The following is a 20,314-nucleotide window of genomic DNA, read 5'->3' on the forward strand; positions in this document are numbered from 1 at the left end:
ATGATATGTTCACATGTGCAAGTGATGGCTCATACCATGCAGAATGGGAGCAGTTGTTTTCCTCTCCAGGATTTAAAAAAACTTCCTGGTTGCCTTTTCATTTAAAAAATGTATACTTTTTTTGAATTAAAAATAATATTATTTGTATAAAACCCTGCATATTAAAGAAAAGTGTGATGTAAAACCCAAACGGTAGAAACCAAATGACTACTTCATCTGGTGGAGGTGGGACAGGGCAGGACACAGACTGGGAAGAGGCATGAGAAAACTTTCTGGGAGTAAGGAAATGTACCATTATTTTGATCAGGATGTGAGTTATAGGGGTGTGTGCATTTGTCACAATGGCTTGAACTCTACCCTTGATATCTGTGCATTTCACTGTCCATAAATTACCCTTCAATTAAAAAAAATATTGGCAGCAGTAGAGGCTGCCCTTTTAGCAGAAATAGAACTCTGATTTAAAACAGCTCCTAGTTGTAGTTTGTCTCACTTCTGATCTTCCTCCCCACCACGCTGGGGCTACTCAGACCAATACATTTACTTCCTTTTACTATCCAGTTACTTGCTTTACTATCATTTCGATATACAAAGTACAACATAGGTTAGAATTTCACAGATAACTAAATGACATTACCAACTATTTAGGTCTGGCCAATATACATACTTTAATAGAGTAAGGAAATGCATACAAATTGAAAATGTTTAAACAACATTGAATTTTAGATTAATCCTCAGTTTAGGCCTTTACCTATTTGATCTATTAGGACAAAAGCAAAAACAAACAGATAAATTGCAGAGTAGTCGGGCCTTGCCAACGAAAACCGTTGATTTCCAACATCAAATGATCAAATATCACTTCAATGAGGAAACAATTTTCTCAGACCTTCTCATAAATTCTGGTGCAGACCACGCCCTTCATTTTACATTCCTTAAGAAAAGAGAGAGATTCATTGAGTATCTAAAACTCAAACTAGGAACAGCGAATTTGCACGTAGCAACAGAAAATAAAAACAAGCTCATAAGATTAAGCTTAGAAAGGAGTAGAACATCAGTATGTCAGTCTCTGACAATTCGGAATTATGACCATTGAAATAGGAGAAACAGTTTTGAAGTCAATCTATGTTACTATGAAAGAATTTTCTTAAAGTGGCAAGTTTTTATGCATAATTTGTGTGCATTTAAATCTAAAAGTGGATTTCAAAACTATATGCATATTTGCATCATCTGAGGAGCATTTAAAAATACTGATGGTTCCTTCTCCCCCAAGAGATTTGCATTTATTTTTTATTTTTTAATTTTTTTTAGATTTTATTTATTCATTTGAGAGAGCGAGAATGAGAGAGAGAGAGAGCACATGAGAGGGGGGAGGGTCAGAGGGAGAAGCAGACTCCCCGCTGAGCAGGGAGCCCGATGCGGGACTCGATTCCGGGACCCCAGGATCATGACCTGAGCCGAAGGCAGTTGCTCAACCGACTGAGCCACCCAGGAGCCCAAGAGATTTGCATTTAATTAATCTGTGTTGGGGGCCCCATATTGGTATTAACTCCCCATGAAAATCTGTTTTGTAGCTAGGGATAAGAACCTCTAAACTAAAGGAAAAAACATTTAAAATAACATGAATCTATATTCAATGTATGTATTAGTAAGCACAGAAGCTAAAACTTAAAAAAAAAATCATTAGACGGCATCTCATGGAACCCTGCTCATCCTTCATTATCTGCTGACTAAAAGGTCTCCTATGAGCTGAGCTTAAATTATTGACATGGTGTAGTCGAAGTTACTTTGGATTCTTGAAAGCAAAACACTTAGATATCTATAAATACTCTCTAATTGAGCCGTTCGGGGTTTGTTTTGCTTTTAAAACTTAGACTTGCTTTTCTCTTTGTGAGTCCAAATTGGTAAGATTTACCCATACTTTCTTTGACTTTGCTGTTATTTTTAGGTGTTGTTATTTCTAAAATAACAAATGGGCTTTGTTATTTCTAAAATCTTGGACCTGTACTTAAAGTACTGTAGATGAGTCTTCATGGTTGAACTATCATCTAACCATTAGCTCTGACTTTATCCTTAGCCATTCTTATCCATTGGTATTGCAAAGAAAAAAGAATATTTTGAAAATAATATAACCAATTTCTCTATTTAAATACCATATTTTTGTATTTAGAAGTGAAAATACTCTTACCACTACCATTTTCCCATCCACCAACTTTCTTTTTATTGTCGTCTCCTTGCCATCCCATTTCTGCACTTGATTCAATGAGCCTCTTGACGAGGTTACAATGCTCTGCAAAGACAAATTCACATAATTGAGTTGCTTGGACTTTGGTTGATTAAGGAAGCAGTTCATTCAGTATCGAATTGTTTTCATAATAGATGTCTCATGAAGCACATTCATTTTCTATTTCATTTCATTTCATTTCATTTCATTTCATTTCATTTCATTTATTTATTTTTACAGTAGGCTCCACACCCGACGTGGGGCTCCAACTCACAATCCTGAGATCAAGCAAGGCTCCCCCAAGGCACATTCATTTTCTTTTTATTTTATTTTATTTTATTTATTTATTTGAGAGAGAGAGAGAGCACACAAGCAGGGGGAGCAGCAGGCAGAGGGAGAAGCAGACTCCCCGCTGAGCAGGGAGCTCGATGTGGAACTCAGTCCCAGGACCCGGGGGGATCATGACCTGAGCCCAAGGCAGACACTTAACCGACTGAGCCACCCAGGTGCCCCAGTTTTCAATAGAATGGGGTAGTCTACCCTTATGAACACTAACAGAAATCATCCTCCCAAGCTGGAGAACGAGCCAACTTTGAAGAGAAACATTAAAATTTACCTTTGTTTTCCTGTTGTCAGCTGTGGTTTCTTCAAATTCCTGACCTAACTTAAAGGAGATCTCCGTATTTTTAAACGTACTTTCAGTTCTTATAGTTATAATATCTCCTTTCTTGCTGATGATCACACGGGGTTTGGCCAAATTTCCCAGTTTTCTGGTGGCTAACCCCACACCTGTAGATCAAGATAGTGTTAGAATTACGTTGACAAAGAGATGTACCTAGAGAGACTATGCATGTCTGCATTCTATGCTCAGGTGTGGAAATCGCAGGTAGTATCACTGACTACTGAGGACCTCCTCCCATGTTTCACCACCTAATGGAAATACATGTCCATCGGCTTAAATATTTTAAGTTTTATTATTACAAGAGTAATGTCTGCAGATTTTAAAGATAAACGTGCTTAGCCTAAATAGTGCAAGTCATCCCCTCTTACCACATCCAATCCCACAGTCTTTGAAAATCACCAGTGTTTTGTATGAATCATTCCAGACATTTTAGTTTTTACATATAAATATTCTAGGTATTTTTAAAATGCAACTATGACAGATACATACTGTTCTATGAATTTTTTCTCCTCAGTAATACATTATGTATATAGAAAAGAACTCTCCCCACATCCTTTTTTTTTTTTTTTAAAGATTTTATTTATTTGACAGAGAGACACACAGTGAGAGAGGGAACACAAGGAGGGGGAGTGGGAGAGGGAGAAGCAGGCTTCCCGTGGAGCAGGGAGCCTGACACGGGGTTCACTTCCAGGACCCTGGGATCATGACCTGAGCCAAAGGCAGACGCCTAATGACTGAGCCACCCAGACGCACCTCCCCACATCCTTAATAGAATCATATTTCTGAAATTTTGTTGTGGCCCCTAAGTTTAACTGGTAGGGAAAATCTATCCATCTCCTTTCAAGATCTGTACCATTACACGTAATCATAAATAAACTAATTTTTTAAAATGTTCGCCATCTGAAAAACAAAACAAAATTAGACTCTCAAGTTTTATTACTATTATTACTAAAACTATAGAAATACAGGGAAAAGGAGAAATGTCAAATGAGAGAAATAAATGAAGGAAAAACTACTTTCATATAAATATATGAATATATATATTATATATAATCTCTGCAGTTGAGCCTGAGAATTTACACTATACCAAACCCCGAAGTGATCTTATGCATTCTAAATTTGAAAAATGACAGAATTAGGGAGTCCTTCATTGAGGCTCTTATATTTTGCTTCTTCCTCAACTGTAAAGACAAGTCCATAAATCTAACCAACCTCATAGTATGGATTTGTACCCATAAATTCTCATAGTGTTCTGGGCAATATGACACGATTTTGCTCATTTTACCTAAAAATACAACTCTTCTCTCGAGCTTTCTGAACAGCTAAGTAAAGTTACAGGCCGTTTGTCAAGCATAGCAACCTGGGTCATTGGCATCACTTTCTAGCCTACTTAAATAGCTCTGGAAATTTCCAAAGACACTTCATACCTGTTGTGCTCATATCATGCAACATTCTCTAGAAATAGTATAAGATGAAGTTGATAAAACTATTGACTGGATTTTCTGTCTTTCGTTCATGGCTCCAACTCCAGGAAAGTAGTGTGAACTTGTGGTTTGGCTAAACACCAAAATTTTAAATTGAGGCTTTCTATTAACTTCAGTATTTTCAACTCCTTATCTTATGAGCACTTCAGCTTTTATAAAACGAACCTTCAGGAAAGCCAGAGGATGGGTTGCCTAAGCCTCTAAGATTTCTTTCCTCTGAAAGCAAAGCCCTGCTGATACGAAACTACCTTTGAAATCAGTGGGAGTTCCACGCGATTAAGCGGCTCTTAGGTTAAAATCTCTTAAAATTTCCACAAACAAAATGCAATAAACTATTGGAATGACACAACAGAAGTTTAATTGCAGAAAAGGATTGTACTTGAGCCTGTGCAACTTCCCCAGAGTCCTGAAAAAGGAGTTAGCAGGAAATAGTCATGCAGCTTTCACAAAAAAGGATCTTCCCAACCAGAGCTACAAGGAACGTTTCTTACCCAGAGCTTTCATGTAATCATCGAAGTGCTCACTGGAGACAAGTTTCCAGGTGCCCAGGAATTTGTTGCTCATTGTGATGGATGAGAATTCAACACAGCTCTAGGTGAGATTTAGGAGACTCAAATGAGATGCTAAAGCCTCAGAAGATCTTTTCAAAGATGTCCAAAGCACGTGACTCTCACAGAGACCCAATGGGGAAAAGCAGTGTCAGGACCGGGCAATGAATCACCCGTTAGGACAAAAGAAAGCCCACATAATGTTTCCGTTTAGTGTCCAAAAATTTTTATAAAGATGAGAGTACTATTTGAACCTTCAAAAAAATTTTTGGTCGATCTTAAATTTTTAAGAAGTGCTTAGTCTTTAATGCTTTGGAAAAGACTCCAGAACTGAATCCTATACCAGACTAAATTATATGAGCATGAATGAGAGAAAGTGTGTGTGTGTGTGTGTGTGTGTGTGTGTGTGTGTCTGTGTCTGTGCGCGCGTGCGCACGCGCATTCAGGCATCTTGGTCACTCTCAATCCTGAGTCTGCACAATTAAGAATTCTTACTGAAAGAGAAGAAAGAGAGGAAAATGTCCATGAGTATTGTGATAACCGCCTCAAATATGTTGTGGGAGAGAAATGCAGGGAAGCAGTGTGAGGAAGTATTCATAGGTAAGGGAGGCTTGGCATAGTTCACATATCCCAGGCAGGCAGAGTAGGCAGACAATACGGTCAGTCTATTACAGCAGAGCACAGAAATCGTATTCATGGGACGGCTAAGAAGGAGCGCTAGAACACGATCTTTGGCCACAGCAAAGATTTTCATCTAAAAAAAAAAAAAACCTTAAGTCCAAATTACGCAGGTTCTTAGTTGACACAACAACTCTGAGTTTAAGCCCTTTCAAATAAATCTTCAGTTTTATAAAGAGAAAGATTTTCTGTATAAATAATACTAATGTGTACTGAGAGCTCATTATGGGCCAGTCACCCTGCTAAGTGCTTATTACAGATTATTTCATTTAATTCTCTCAACACCTCCAAGAGTTAAGTACTATTATTACATCCATTTTACCAATGAGAATGTTAGGTAACTTGCTCCCAAAACTTGAATGAGGAGAGGCAAGGTTTGAACCTGGCATTGTTCTCCAGCCCAGACTTAGGGCCATTATCTTACCCTATTCCCTTTGTATCACATGTGCACAGTGGCCTTGGCCAAAGGTCAGGTGATACTGACACCACCATGTGACTAAATAGAGATAGTCCTTTCTGCCCCCAGATCAAGAGTGGTGAAAGTCAAGAGATGAAGCATCCAGGCTACAAGTACAGCAGAGCCGCAGTCTTTGACTGGGGGGAGCAGACATAAAACCACTTCAAATGTAAGTGTTGCTCTTGGGAATACCTTCTTGCCGCCATACCTTTTCCTAGTGGTTTTCTGTATTGGCATCAGTCCTGACTATGAGACGAGCGATATTACTAGGTTGTTAATATTTGTACACAGGTTGGCAGTCTTCACAACAATGGAGTATTTTCCCATGATCATAACAGGTAGAATTGCTGGCTTTCTGGGCTCGGGTTACCAATGTCATAGTTGAGCCATAACCATTGCATTTATGTCCTTAGGGTCCAAGTTGGGTCAAAATGTGGAATCATATACCATGAGTCCGAGTCTCACCTTACATTACTCGTGCGTGGATAACTCAAAGTGGGAATGAAACAGTGACTAGAAAAATTCCTCTGCTAATCTGCTAACCCAGTCCTAGACCCAAGAGAATATAACTGGAGGAAAGACATTGTACAGGGATAGAAGAAAAAGCTATTAAAAAAAAGGGGCTTTGGATTAGAGAATGTACTATTTTCTTTTTTTAAAGATTTTATTTATTTGTTTGTTTGTTTATTTGAGAGAGAGAGTGAGTGGGAGGGAGAGGGAGAGAGAATCTGAAGCAGACTCCACGCTGAGCACAGAGCCCGACCCGGGGCTCAATCCCACAACTGTGAGATCATGACCTGAGCCATGACCTGAGCCAAAACCGAGTCAGTTGCTTAGCTGACTGAGACACCCAGGTGCCCCAAGAATGTGTTATTTTCTTATCCAAAACCTTTAATAAAAATAAATGATGATATCAGTTGTGTCCTCAAAAATATTTTTTTGTGACCAAACTTTATTGAGAAGTGTAGCATTCAACACTTAGGTGTTTTGCCTAAATTTGTGAAGGACTCTTAAACCACCCAACTTGAGCTGAGCCCTTGTATTCAGAGAGACTGATATAGGAGAGCTGTATGAATTTTCAGCAGTCCCTGTATTGCACATAGGAATAGCTGTAGAGTTAAAATATAACCATTGAGCTATGTATTGGCAGGGCTTATAACTTTGAAGCGATTTTAAATAAAGAAAAGAACTTTCTATTTTAGCTTATCAGCAATGTATCTGACTGCTGGAATGAACCAGATGTATTCAGCCAAAGACAAAATTCTGAGGCTCACATGTGAGTCAAAGGCACAGATCAAAGCAAAGAGCAAAGATCCAGACTGAACCAGGCTTGAGACATTAAGTCACTCCTAGCTAAGAAATTCATCAAAATCCTAGTGAAAAACAGTGGATAATAAACACCAGAACCATATTATAACTAGATACATATATTTAGACTTGAACTAAATATTTGTAAATGGATATACAATAGTCTGTTTACAATATGGATTCACTTTTCATAGATTTATTGCCTATGTAAATTCTCATGATAAGGGGAGCTACTTGAATCATACAATGAAAAGAACACCCAGAGGTCCAAACAAAATAAAGAAAGCTTGCTATATATAACATGTCATGTAAATATTCCTCACATATTATCTTCAAGCTACATCCAGTTATATATTTGAAAAAGTGATAGCCAACCACCCTATAGTAAATGAACAAAGACTTCATGATCATCCACTTGAGTGCTGAAGATCTGATTCCATTTTAATTGCAAAAATATTGAGAGCCTACTAAGTGCTAGGCACTGTTCAGGGTTAAACATCATTGAACAGAATTCCATACCCTTTTGGAACTTACTTTCTCTATTAAAATTATTATATTTGTAAAATAGAAATACTGTGATCATGATTGGTGGCATGAAATAATGTGTAAATCTATAAATAACATGGTCATTTTTAAAAAAAATAACTGAATAAACAAAAATGGACTTTAGAATTTTTACTTCCTTATGATAGATGGGGAAATCAAGCTAACTTTCCAACTATGACATCCTAGAAAAAAACAGATGGTTTTTTTTTTTTAAATTTTTCAAGGCATCAGAGAGATAAAAAGGCAGAGAAAAATTAGGATTTGGGTCTAGGATTTGGGTGAAAAAGGCAAGGCCAGAGAAACAGTCCCAATATTTGGGGCTGCTGTGGCTCTAGGCATTTATGAACCCTGCAAAAGGCAGATGAGAGGCAAAAGTCTGAGGAACGTTTATGACCATGTTATAAGGTTTAGGGGAACAATGAGGGAGAATTCCTGGTTAATCGCCACGATTTGGTTTGGGACTTTGAAAGGTTGCAGCATAGGGAAAAAAGTGAATTAAATGGGCCCATGCTAATATCAATTCAGTTCTTAAAATTAGTTTAGTGTGATCTGGACAGCCAGTGAATGTAGCTACCAGTCAGAAACAAACTCTCTCCGAAAGAAGATAATGTCACCATAAATCTAAATTATTCCCACAACTTTTCATGTACATTGTTAATCAGAAATAAGTAGAGGGGCACCTGAGTGGCTCAGTCGGTTAAGCGTCAGACTCTTGATTTTGGCTCAGGTCATGATCTCGGGGTCCTGGGATTGAGACCCACATGGGGCTCTGTGATCAGCATGGAGTCTGCTGGAGATTATCTCCCTCTCCCGCTGATGATCCCCCTGTTTGTGCATGCTCTGTCTCTCTCAAATAAATGAAATCTTAAATAAGTAAATAGAGCAAAGAGATAGGAAAATACGCTCAAAAAGCGAAAGAAACAGGAGTTCACAAAACTAGATGATCGACAGAGCAGATATTAATAAAAACAAGCATGTTATAGAAAATATCATCAGAACCAACAGTTTTTTTAAAGACTAATAAAATTGAGGGGCACCTGGGTGGCTCAGTCAGTGAAGCATCCAACTGTTGGTTTCAGCTCAAGTCATGATCTCAGGGTCGTGAAAGCGAGCTCCGCATTGGGCTCCCTGCTCTGCAGTGAGTCCGCTTGGGATCCTTTCTCTCCCTCTGCACCCCCCCCACCTGCTTTCACACTTGCACGTGCTCTCTCTCCCTCTCTCTCAATAAATAAATAAAATCTTTTAAAAAAGAAAAAGACTGAGAAAATTGTCAAACTTTTAGCAAGATGGACTTAAAAAGAAAGAAGGCAAAAGTTATTGATTGCAGGAATAAAAAAGGACATATCCATATATCCTAGTCATTAAAAATTATAGTTATATAACTTACAGTAGTTAAAAAGATCATAAGAAAATAATATGAACTACTTCATGCCAATAAATTTTCAGATTTAAAAGCAATTTTATAAATTCCTTAGAAAACACAATTTACCAAAAATAATACAAGAAGTAAAAATGTAATTACTCCCAAATCCATTATTATTGAATCTATAATTAAAATTTCTCTCAAGAAGATACTCCAGGCCCATAAGCTTCACCAGTGAATTCTTACAAATATTGACAGAAAAAATAACACTGATTTTACACAAAATCTCCCAGAGAATAGAAAAGAAAGTACTAATTTCCAACTTGCTTCTACCAGGGTCTTTGCACATGCTCTTCTCCTTTCCTGGAATGTCTAACCACTCCCATATGGTTAATCCTTAAACCTCAGCTCAGTCATACTTGCCTACCTTTGGGTTGACATCCTTTAGATTTCAACTCAGTCATCTTTCTTAACCTTTTTCTAGTATAATATCATTGAACAGTTACTGCAATGGCAATTTTTATTAATTTTGGATATCATTTGATTAATATGTATATCGCCCACTGAGGTCTTGATTCCATATAAGTGGGGACAACATATGACTTTCCTCGTGTAGTATCCCAAGTCCATAACACCATGCATGGACACGGTCAATAAATATTTGTTGACTGACTGAATGAAGAAAATACAAGATTTCCTACTTATGGGGGTTATTGTTTGCACTAACTCATATAATATTGTGAAAGCATCTAAAATCAGTGCTTATGATCAACAATATTATTCTCCTAAACTTCCTTCCCTCTTCTCCCTCCCCTGCCTTTCCTTTCTTTCCTTTTTCATACCCACTGGAAGCAAGAAAAGGCACTGGCTGTGGGTCATATCTAAGTGTGAAACTTAATCACAACACTCATTCCTTCATTTGGTCACTCTTTCAGTCAGTGGTAAAAGCAGGTGATTCTTTCCATGTTCAGGATGACATGATCGTAGTATACCACTAGGAAAGCACATGTAAGGTAATTCCAAGATTCATTGCACATATTCTCACCTGCATGCGTGCAGACAGTTCCTCAACACAAATTGATTGAACTGAACTAGCAGGGAGGGAACATGGTGAGTGAAGAAGCAACAGTTCCTGCCCATATGGGCCTTATAGTCTAGTTAGGAAGATAGACATTAAACAAATATTCAGAGACATATTAGAATATTCAATTGTTATTTTCCTTTTTTCCCAATTATTATTCTCTATCATTTGCAGATGGAGGTAGTGAGGATACCATTAAAGAGCCAATGAACCATTATGATGTAGAAAGATCCCTTATGGAATTGTTTAGACACCAGATGCTATGAGCCTGATGATCTGATTTATCTTCAGAACTCAGCCACTGAGGCATCTGGTGCCCCCCAACAGCTATTTGACAGAACGTGACAATAGCACTTCAGGCTGGATATCTTCCTATTACAGGTTTCTTGTGTTTTTCTCTACGTTTAACAATACTGAGATTATAGGGGCGCCTGGGTGGCTCAGTCGTTAAGTGTCTGCCTTCAGCTCAGGTCATGATCCAGGGTCCTGGGATCAAGCCCTGCGTTGGGCTCCCTGCTTGGCAGGAAGCCTGCTTCTCCCTCTCCCACTCCCCCTGCTTGCGTTCCTGCTCTCTCTCACTCTCTCTGTGTCAAATAAATAAATAAAATCTTTAAAAAAAAAAAAAAGAATACTGACATTATAGTTGCTTTCTTAATGCAAATCATGTCTTAGTCACCAGTGGATAGTTGACCTTTTGGTTGCTATGGTGACAGTTGCTGTGACATTTATGCTGCCCAAAGGTAGTTAATAGCTTTTCTTTTGTTGAATGTCAATAAAGAGAGGGAAGTGGTTTTTGATTCCTCCAAACAATGCATTAGCTTTGTTTTTACTAGACTTCAGGAGACATGGCTTCTTTTTCAAAATCTAGTCTAAGATTTCAAATCATTATTCCTAATAGAACACCTGAGAATTAAAGTTCCTCATTCACTGGGGAGGAAATAGAAGACAATTTCTGCATTTCCATTTCTTTTGTTAGTCATTATAGCACATACCAAGCTGGCCACAGTTTTTCTCTTCGATTTGCATTTTTTCCCTCTTAGCGAGAAAGTGACATTCACGGCATTAAAGAGGCTGTAGCATAAAGAGCCATCAGAAATACTTTTTAGGACTCAGCCATCTGCTCCCTTACATCTGATGGGAGAAAGGAATCCCTGAAAAATAATTCACTTGCAAAGCATAGTGAGAAGCGTCTGTGTCTAGCTTTCTTTCATAAAGAACAAATATAAACTCATAAAAGTTGAAGTGATTTTCTAATTGTGTGTTATATAGGTAGCCTACATTATTTCCTACTTTATTTCTTGATTATATCTTATAAATGCTTTCAATAATTGAGATGGTAAAAAGGCCTTGAGAGAAAACATTATTTACACACACGTATACACACACACACACACACACACACACTGTATTTTCTCTAAGTATTCAATTTAGAAATCTTAAGACTTTGGGATTAGGTTATTTCCTGATATCTTACCCTATTTTCCATCTAGACAACTCTGTCAAGTAGATAGACTCCATTTTGCAAAGGAGAACACCAAAGTGGCTAAGCAGCTTGCACATGCTCACATAGGTGTCCACAGCAGAAGCAGGATTCAAGTCCTGCTCCCACTGGTTCTCAAACCGCATTCATTCCACTTCACTGTGTTGTGCCTCTGGGGTAACAGACAAGTCCCATTCTAGCATGGGGTGGTGTCTAGATGGTTCCTCCCCAGGCTTGTCCCTCTCCAAAAACTACACAGGATGTAGCTATCAAACTTCAAAATGGACAAACTATATTTTTCCTAAACTTCAATTTAGAAATCTTACCCTGTAGCTTTGGGATTAGGTTATTTCCTGATATTTCATCCTAATTTTCCATCTATTCTTGGTTATTGTCTTTGGAATAGTCAGTTACCTTGTTATGGCCAGTGAAGAAAAGCATGGACTTTTATGTTTATTGCATTTTTGTGCAAAAAGTATGACAATTAAATACACTAAGAATGTTCAAAACAAATAATTTTGTCAGTGATTTACTAAGTAGTATCGGGTAGCAAAAAAAGAAATCTGGTGAATTATTCTTTGGTAGTAGTATTAATCATGATTTTAGTATGACTGATCTTTGGATAATTAATACTTCCCCACAAACTTCAATGTGGATTTGAAATATGATGGAATGTGACTTACTACTAAGTCATTTAGGTTAAAAATATTCAAAAAATAAAATATATTTTCCTGTGTGGCTTATAAAAACTACTCTCACTTCCTTTATTTCAAATCCCTTTGGAAAGTGAATAAATAATGGCTTTTTATTGCTTAGGTCACTATAATGAAAAGTTCCATTATTTCCAACACAAGTTAACAAGTGTGACATGCTATTATATAATTACAGAGAGATAACGATAAACCCAGTACAACTTGACAAATACGGCATGTTATCATTTACTAACAGATAGACAATGACTTTTGAAGACAAGTCAGATATACCAGGAGACTGATCATGTGAAAGTCTTTAGCAAAGTCTTTAGCAAAACTTCAGTGAATTTTTTTTCCTACAGAAATTTTGACATGAGTTGACTGAGAATAAAAGTAAAAGCAATAGGGTTTCAAGATGTCGGGCTACTTATAACGTCAAAAGTTGTGAACTCCCTGCCTAACATGGTGCTGTGTTCCAGCACCTAACTTGGTTTTGAACAGTTGTCAGAGTAAGAATTTGTTGAGTGAATGATTTCCTCAGGAGTAGTAGGTTTGATTCAACCTAAAAAAGTATTAATTATCCAAAGATCAGTCATACTAAAGACTAAACATCAGGCTTTTGTTTCATTTAGGCTCTTTGTACCTTGAGCTGTGGCATAAAGAGAAGAGAAATAAGTCTTGAAAATTCAGAACTATATTATTCTTTTCTTAATTATGCCTCTGTAAGGGCACCTGGGTGGCTCAGTCAGTTAAGCATCTGCCTTCATCTCAGGTCATGATCTCAGCAGGAAGCCTGCTTCTCCCTCTCCCACTCCCCCTGCTTGTGTTCCCTCTCTTGCTGTGTCTCTCTCTGTCAAATAAATAAATAAACTCTTAAAAAAAAAAGGAAAACTGCAAGACACTATGATATTAAAAAAAAAAAATTAGGCCTCTGTAAATCCGAAGATTTATTTTTTAAAGAGTTTATTTATTCGAGAGAGAGCGAGAGAGCATGCACGTGAGCGCAAGTGGGAGGAGCAGAGGGAGAAGCAGACTCCCCACTGAGTGGGGAGCCCAACATGGGGCTCATTCGGGCTCAATTAGAGCTCAATCCTGGGACTCTGGGATCATGACCTGAGCCAAAGGCAGACGCTTAACCAACTGAGCCACCCAGGCATCCTATAAATCCAAAGATTTAAATGAGTAAGTGCCTAGTGCTTTTTAGAATAGTATCCTCTTCCTGAGGGTTGCTAGAAACGCTTCAACCCCTACTCTGAGGGGCACTGCTAAAGTGGCTGTCCTCTGTATGCACCTTGCCAACTGTCCTCTGATTAAAGAACCATTGGCCCATGTTCCTCTTTGTGCAAGGACACGTTGGGGGTTGAGAGGCTGACTTCTGGAGAAAAAGCATGGTTACATTTTGTATGCACTTGAGTCCTTTAGGAAGGATGGGCACAAGTCATGTGGGAATGACTGTCACTGCCCACATCCAGCAGCTGTGTGGCCACCACCAAGCCCATCACTTCAGGTGCACAGCTGTATGCTTCTGGTTTTAATATGACAATCCTAGTTCCTTTCCTTGACCCCCTTACTTTCCTTGATTCATTTCTTGCCCCAGGCCCATGCTCAGTGCTTTTGTATATTACCTTTCAATTTCATCCTACTAAGGTGGCCATTCCCCCCAGGTTGCCTAGGGCAGTTCCCATTTATGCCTGTTGTCCGAATGTAATTACTGATACAGCCCCTTTCCACTATATATTTTTTTAAGATTTTATTTATTTATTTGTCAGAGAGAGAGAGAACATAAGCAGGGGGAGCAGCAGGCAGAGGGAGAGGGAGAAGTAGGCTTCCTGCTGAGCAAGGAGCCCGACTGGGGACTCAATCCCAGGACTCTGGCATGACCTGAGTGAACCGAAGGCAGACGCTTGACTGAGCCACCCAGGCATACCCCCTTTCCACTTTAGGCAACAAATTACATGGACGTTCTACTTAAGCACATCTTAAACATAACTCTTAGGACTCATTTTTGATCAACTACTATCTATTTTTAAATTTAAAGTACAACATGATATTTACATAATTCTTCGTCTTTCCTTTTTTCCTCCCCTCAGGTTTTCAGACTTTACACTTTAATTTTACCTATATTACTCTCTTTTGCCCTAAGCCCTGAGAGTACTTCCTGGCAACAGTCCTTAATGAGATTATTAAGGGACTTTGTGTAGCTCTAACAAATATATTCCAACAAGGCATTTAGAAATTCAAGACTGGCATTTAACATAATGTCATTCTGCAAAGACTCATCTGTAAGTAGTGGTGACAGATGCCCTAGCATGATTATTTTAAATGGGCTTATAGGTAAGTAAGACAATAATTATTTTAAATGTTCTTCCATAATAATTCAACCACAGTGTATGAGGTTCAGGCTCTATTTTGTGTTTCATCTATCCCAATGACTTTAAGCAGAGCCGCCTTCTGCAAAAATCAAAAGTCAGCAATGTTGGTGTTCAGCATCTGTGGTGCCCAAAGTAGTTTCCAGTGATTGTATCTCCAGTGTGTTATACCCTCTCTGAGGTCACAGGAATTTCCACAGAGCACTCTTTGACAGAATGTCTTAACCTAAATGGAATAGGTCCACTGGAGGGAACTCAAGGACTATGGAAGTCAGGTGGACAGAGGCTTAAGGGGACTTCAGTGCTCTTATACTCAAACCACAAGTAAGTAGCTTCTTACCTCACCAATTAATCCGCTTCTCCCCAACCCTCACTATCACACAGCTCCAAAACTGCACTTAATTTGTTGGTTTTATTGAGCAAATTTATGTTGAACAATTTTTTTCAATCACCGGCCCTGAGGCATATCTTCTTCAAGTCCCAGCTTCCTATTAGTGAACAAGTTTCCACTGATGTAGACACTTCCTTCATACCTTTTCATAAATTCGAGTACTGACAGTTTTATTCATGGTATATGCCTAAAAACAAAAAGGGATCTATTAGAGTTGGCAGATGACAGTTTAAACTTGCTCTGTCCCTCCTTCCCCAGACTCTCAATTCAGGATGCACAGCAACTGAGTAACTTGAAAGGCATACATCAAAGAGGAGTATCTAAAAAATTCAATTCATCGAAAACTCACCACTACCATTTTCCCATCTACAATTTGTCTTTTGATTGTTGTCTCTTTGCCAAGCCATTTTTGGACGTGAATCATCGCACCACTGTTTAATGTTATGATGCTCTATAAATGCATAGAGGAATCAGTTAGAAATAGTAATTCACTACACTCTAACCTACTGAAAACTAGACATCTACTTTTTCATTTCTGTTTTGACATTCTTTTCCCCCAAATTCCCCCCTCAGTTCTTGTCATAATTTAATATCAAACTAGAGAAGACTCAAGAGATTATTCAATTAATGCTCTTCTTCCCCAGATGAACAATACCTAAACTGTTTGTGAATAATTGTTCTCTTCTATATGCTCTTTTATACAGTGACAAAGAGAGATCAGAAAAAAGTGAAAACATGTCAAATTTTTTTGGCCCTGTTAACCATCAGAATAATTTGCAAAGGGATTGGCTTTAGAGATGTTCAGCAGTAATCAAAAAAACAAGCCCAACCTGACTTGGTAATTAATCAAATTAGATATGAATGAACCATGCTCAACCACCTTCTCGTTTTTTTTCTGGGTTATCTAGTTTTTTTCTGGATTCTTGCACCAGGAAGACTTAGTTCTTACCTTTACTTTCCGGTTGTCTGCTGTGGTTTCATCAAATTCTTCCCCCAGTTTGAAGGAGATCTCCGTATTCTTGAAGGAACTTTCCGTTTTGATGTTCACTTCATCCCCATTGGCACTTATACTGATTCTCGGCTTCGCTAACCCTGCCAGGTTCCGGGCTGCTGTGCTCATCCCTGTAAGGCAACATGCCTTCATTAGACATTTAGGAAGTGCTAACAACCATTTTGGGAAGCAATTTAAAGAGAATACATACTTTTCTCCGTTCAGGTTTGGGGTAATGTGCCATAATTTCTTCAGTGCTCACTGTGATAGTGGGGTTGAGCCAAACAAGCCCATTCAGAAGGTATATCTAGTAATTACACTTGACATTTTGAAAAGCTAAATTCACTTTTTGAGGCTATTGTGCCTCATCTAAAATCTTCCAGACTCGTGCTTCATCTAAAATGTGTATCTGTATGGTGACTTTCAGGGGATCAGAACTCATGCTTTACCTCATGGGGTGTTATAACAGCAGTGCAGAGGGTGTAATTATCCCCGTTTTAGAGATGAATACACAGTGTCCTAGAGACGTAGAGAGGCTTAGTCTAGGTGGTGTGTCTGTTAAGTAGCAGAGCTGAGATTTAAACACAGGTTTTCTAATAGTCTAAGAATTTTAGCACATTAAAAAAAAACAAACTAAGAAACACAATTTTTGGAGTATCTAAACTACTCTAAAAGATCATGACTTATAAAGTCCAAGCTCCAGGGCGCCTGGGTGACTCAGTCGGTTAAGCGTCCGACTCCTGATTTCAGCTCAGGTCATGATCTCTGTGTTGTGGGATTGAGCCCCGTGTCAGGGTCCCTGCTCAGGGTGTCTGCTTGGGATTCTCTCCCTCTCCCTCTGCCCCCCACCCTGCTCTCTCTCACTTTCTCTCTCAAATAAATAAATAAATAAATAAAATCCTTAAAAAAAATAATAAAGTCCAAGCTCCTCTCTTATTTGCAGATTACATTCAGATCTGGCCAAATAAAGAAGTAGACAACCTAGACAATTTGGCTTAGAGCCTGGCCCTGTGGCTGGGAGTTGTCCACTGTCAAACTTGATTCCCGTAATGGGTAGGCAGAAGAACTGAGTCTTCTCTCTCAGTATCAATATCGAACTCGATTTCACATTTAGATTGTGGAACTGACAAGACACACCTGACTACAAAGAGGCAGCATTAGCTGCGGATCACAGAAGAGAGAAGAGTGGGGTGGTTACAATGCGGGCTTTGTCACGTGTGAGCTTGGCATGTTACTTCCCTTCTCTAACCTTCCGCTTTCTCAGTAGCGGAGCATGGATGACTGTAGTACTTGCCTCCTAGGTGTGCCAGGAGGTGAAGGGAAAGGAATTAGCATGGCGGTGGCACACAGTAGGCACGCAGCTCTTCTTCTCTGCCTAAGCCCAGCTCCCAATCAAACCAAGTGCTACTCTTGCCATAAGCCCAAAGTTTCCTAATGCCCCCAAATTTAAACTCAAAACAGGCGAGTCTATGAATCCATGAAGAAACAGGGAAACATGTTTCTTTTAGCTCCTGGAGAAAGTGAATACTGAGTGTGAAAAAGGGACAAAAGTTACATTATGAACACAGTGACTTATTATGCTTTGATCATTTCCGCCAAATTTAAAGAAAATTCTTGGCTTTATATACAGTTTATTATTGCAAGGGACTTCTCTTAATTAAATCCTAAAAATTACTTAATCAAATATTAAATAATTACCATTTTTCTAGCATTGGTGAGAATAGTTTAGTTGCTATAGGTCTGAGTCATTATAATTAATGTTTATTCAACTTGAGGATAGAGCTAAAGGATGAACAGGGTTTACACTTCTGAGAAATATTGTCTCTTGATGAATAACAATCAATTGTTGGTGAGACAATCGATGAGTAAAAGTGTTCCATTTCTCCAATAAAAAATTCAAAATTTTTCAAAATATTTTTAAAATATCTCCCATATGTATGAAGACTCTAAATGTTAACCAAATTTCATTTGTTGCTATTGTTCTTTTGAAGTCACAACTTAAAGCAAACCTTGAAACAAATTTAGCTGATAAATTTAATTATAGATATGATTATTACCTGTAAATTTGAAGCTAGGAAATGCTATTAGTTGAATTGATGAAGCTAGAGATAAACTCTATCCAGGGCTTAGGATGAAGAAGCATTTTCAAAAAGGATAAATGGACTTAAATACACAGAAAATGACTAGAAGGAAGTATCTGTGAGCCTCGTATTCCAAAAAGAGACAATTATTACTAGTAACAAAAAAAATCAAAAGCAGATACATAAACTTTGTTAATCTTATATGACTATTTCCTAAGATCACAAAAGAGAGAATTGTAGGAAAATTCATTGTAAAATGCGAACCTAACCACATCACAAAATGTGTTGCCAGTTTCCAAATCTTGTAAGGGTATTTCTTACCCAGTTGTTTCATGTATTCCTCAAAGTTTTCACTGGAGATCAGCTTCCAGGTTCCCAAGAAGGGCTCAATCATGATGGAAAGCTTGCTGAGAAGAGGCAGTCACAACCAAAAGCCCAAGAAACTTAGGGAATGCAGTGCTACCAGTATCTTAATTTAAAAGGCATCTTCGTCATGTGATTTTTCTGAAATGACCAATGGGCAGCAGCAAGACCAAAGATTCTAGTTACCAGCATGACTCATTTTATTTACCTCCAAATTGAGAAACAGAAAATCAACATGTAAAGTTGAATTTAAGTCAATGATTATAGCTTCTAGGAAAGAGATTTACACCAGCAAGTCACCTGATAAATATTATTTGTGGAATGGAGACAATTTTCAATATATCAGCCCTTTGAAATTTGAGTGCTGAGTCAACTCTGAAGGAATATCCCAACAAATGTCCAATAAACACCTGACTAAGGTTGTTTTCCCACCTGGTAACAGAAGTACATCCTCACTTTGTCCATCTCAGCTGTTTTTTGTTTGGACACGTCATGGTGCCAGAGCACACTCTTCATTAAAATAATATCCTCCCCTCCCCTCCTTGCAGGGTTGATGAACTGATATTAGTTAATGTAACTGAAGTGTCTTCAGTTGCTTGGAGTGAGGTATAGAGTATTATTAATATTATCGTTGTTGTTCATCAAGAGTAATTGCCCACTGGGAGGAAAGGTGACAATTACCACTGAATGGTGTTTTGTGACGTAAGCCCTAAAAAGGAGGTGGAGCTAATGCTTAGAAAATTCATCTTTTAGGCTTACAAGGTGATCTTGATTGTTAAGATACTACTTGAAAAAAAAAACATCAAAGATATGGCTTGAAATTGTGAGGGGAAGTTTTAGAGAGAAAAACAGCATTTTGGTATCTGCATTCTAAAAGACAAAGGCAGTAGAATTTAAATCTCTGTACAATGACTTCTGAAATCATCTTCTGTAACCCACATAATATGGGCTTTGCAATTTTGCCTTTACTGAAAAGGATTAGATTCAGAGGCTCTAGATTTATATCTCAGCTTTGAATTCCAGTTGTTTTGAAAAAGGCTGGAAAATTAGGCACCAGAAGAAGAATATTCATACTATATTCTGCCTGTGTCAAATATTTCTTCCATTCAAAGAAATATTTAAATCATCTGTTTGTGGAAAAAACAAATTTTTAAAAAGGTTGATGTTTTGGCGCCATAATGTTATAACTTAAGTGGGATAAAGAATTTCTTTTGATGACAACATGTGAAGAAGAAATTTACAATGCAGTATCTTTAGAGATGGAATAGTTACTAAAATATTTGGAGGGCAAAACAGGGGAAGCAAAAACTCTAGAATCAGTTTCAGGTAACTGAGACCTCTCCCCAAAATACGTGCCTTAACAGTTGAAAGTATACTCGGAGGTGATGTTCAAATAAAGAACAAACGATCAGATCTTGCTTTACTGGTTCTAGATGGGTATTTACATTATCTGCTTGAAAGGATAGCACGCCACGCCACCATGGCTATATACATCTGCCAGTGGGCTAAGGTACATTAGTATAATCATCCTTGCTCCAATTTCCCTTCCATTGATTGATTCAGAAATCAACCCTTGTGGTCC

At 38.1% G+C, this 20,314-nt stretch overlaps 2 protein-coding genes across 2 annotated transcripts; both read right to left on the bottom strand.

Moving 5' to 3' along the window:
* Positions 1-683: 683 nt before the first annotated feature.
* On the bottom strand, positions 684-4,963 carry LOC112823186 (myelin P2 protein). Its single transcript, XM_025870772.2, has 4 exons — positions 4,876-4,963; positions 2,835-3,007; positions 2,183-2,284; positions 684-928 (listed from the first exon to the last, which is right to left on the bottom strand). Exons 1-4 carry the CDS (start codon positions 4,946-4,948, stop codon positions 878-880), a joined length of 399 nt encoding a protein of 132 aa, XP_025726557.1. The 5' UTR covers positions 4,949-4,963; the 3' UTR covers positions 684-877.
* Positions 4,964-15,367: 10,404 nt separating this feature from the next.
* LOC112823185 (fatty acid-binding protein 9-like) lies at positions 15,368-18,782 on the bottom strand. Its single transcript, XM_025870770.2, has 4 exons — positions 18,691-18,782; positions 16,247-16,419; positions 15,647-15,748; positions 15,368-15,484 (listed from the first exon to the last, which is right to left on the bottom strand). The coding sequence occupies exons 1-4, from the start codon at positions 18,761-18,763 to the stop codon at positions 15,434-15,436; spliced, it is 399 nt and encodes a 132-aa protein (XP_025726555.1). The 5' UTR covers positions 18,764-18,782; the 3' UTR covers positions 15,368-15,433.
* Positions 18,783-20,314: the final 1,532 nt, after the last annotated feature.

The sequence above is a fragment of the Callorhinus ursinus genome, unplaced genomic scaffold (assembly GCF_003265705.2).
Source record: "Callorhinus ursinus isolate GAN/ISIS: 27379988/994484 unplaced genomic scaffold, GSC_fseal_2.0 scaffold5, whole genome shotgun sequence".
Classification (NCBI taxonomy): Eukaryota; Metazoa; Chordata; class Mammalia; order Carnivora; family Otariidae; genus Callorhinus; species Callorhinus ursinus.

Bases quoted from the DNA above. Each gene is read 5' to 3' on its own strand.
- LOC112823186 (XM_025870772.2), bottom strand. From the start codon at position 4,948: ATGAGCAACAAATTCCTGGGCACCTGGAAACTTGTCTCCAGTGAGCAC. The intron at 2,285-2,834 runs GTAAATTTTAAT...TTGTCTTTGCAG, and splicing joins CTGACAACAGGAAAACAAAG to AGCATTGTAACCTCGTCAAG. The intron at 929-2,182 runs GTAAGAGTATTT...TCTTTTCTTAAG, and splicing joins TGGATGGGAAAATGGTAGTG to GAATGTAAAATGAAGGGCGT.
- LOC112823185 (XM_025870770.2), bottom strand. From the start codon at position 18,763: ATGATTGAGCCCTTCTTGGGAACCTGGAAGCTGATCTCCAGTGAAAAC. The intron at 15,749-16,246 runs GTAAGAACTAAG...ATGCATTTATAG, and splicing joins CAGACAACCGGAAAGTAAAG to AGCATCATAACATTAAACAG. The intron at 15,485-15,646 runs GTGAGTTTTCGA...TTTTGTTTTTAG, and splicing joins TAGATGGGAAAATGGTAGTG to GCATATACCATGAATAAAAC.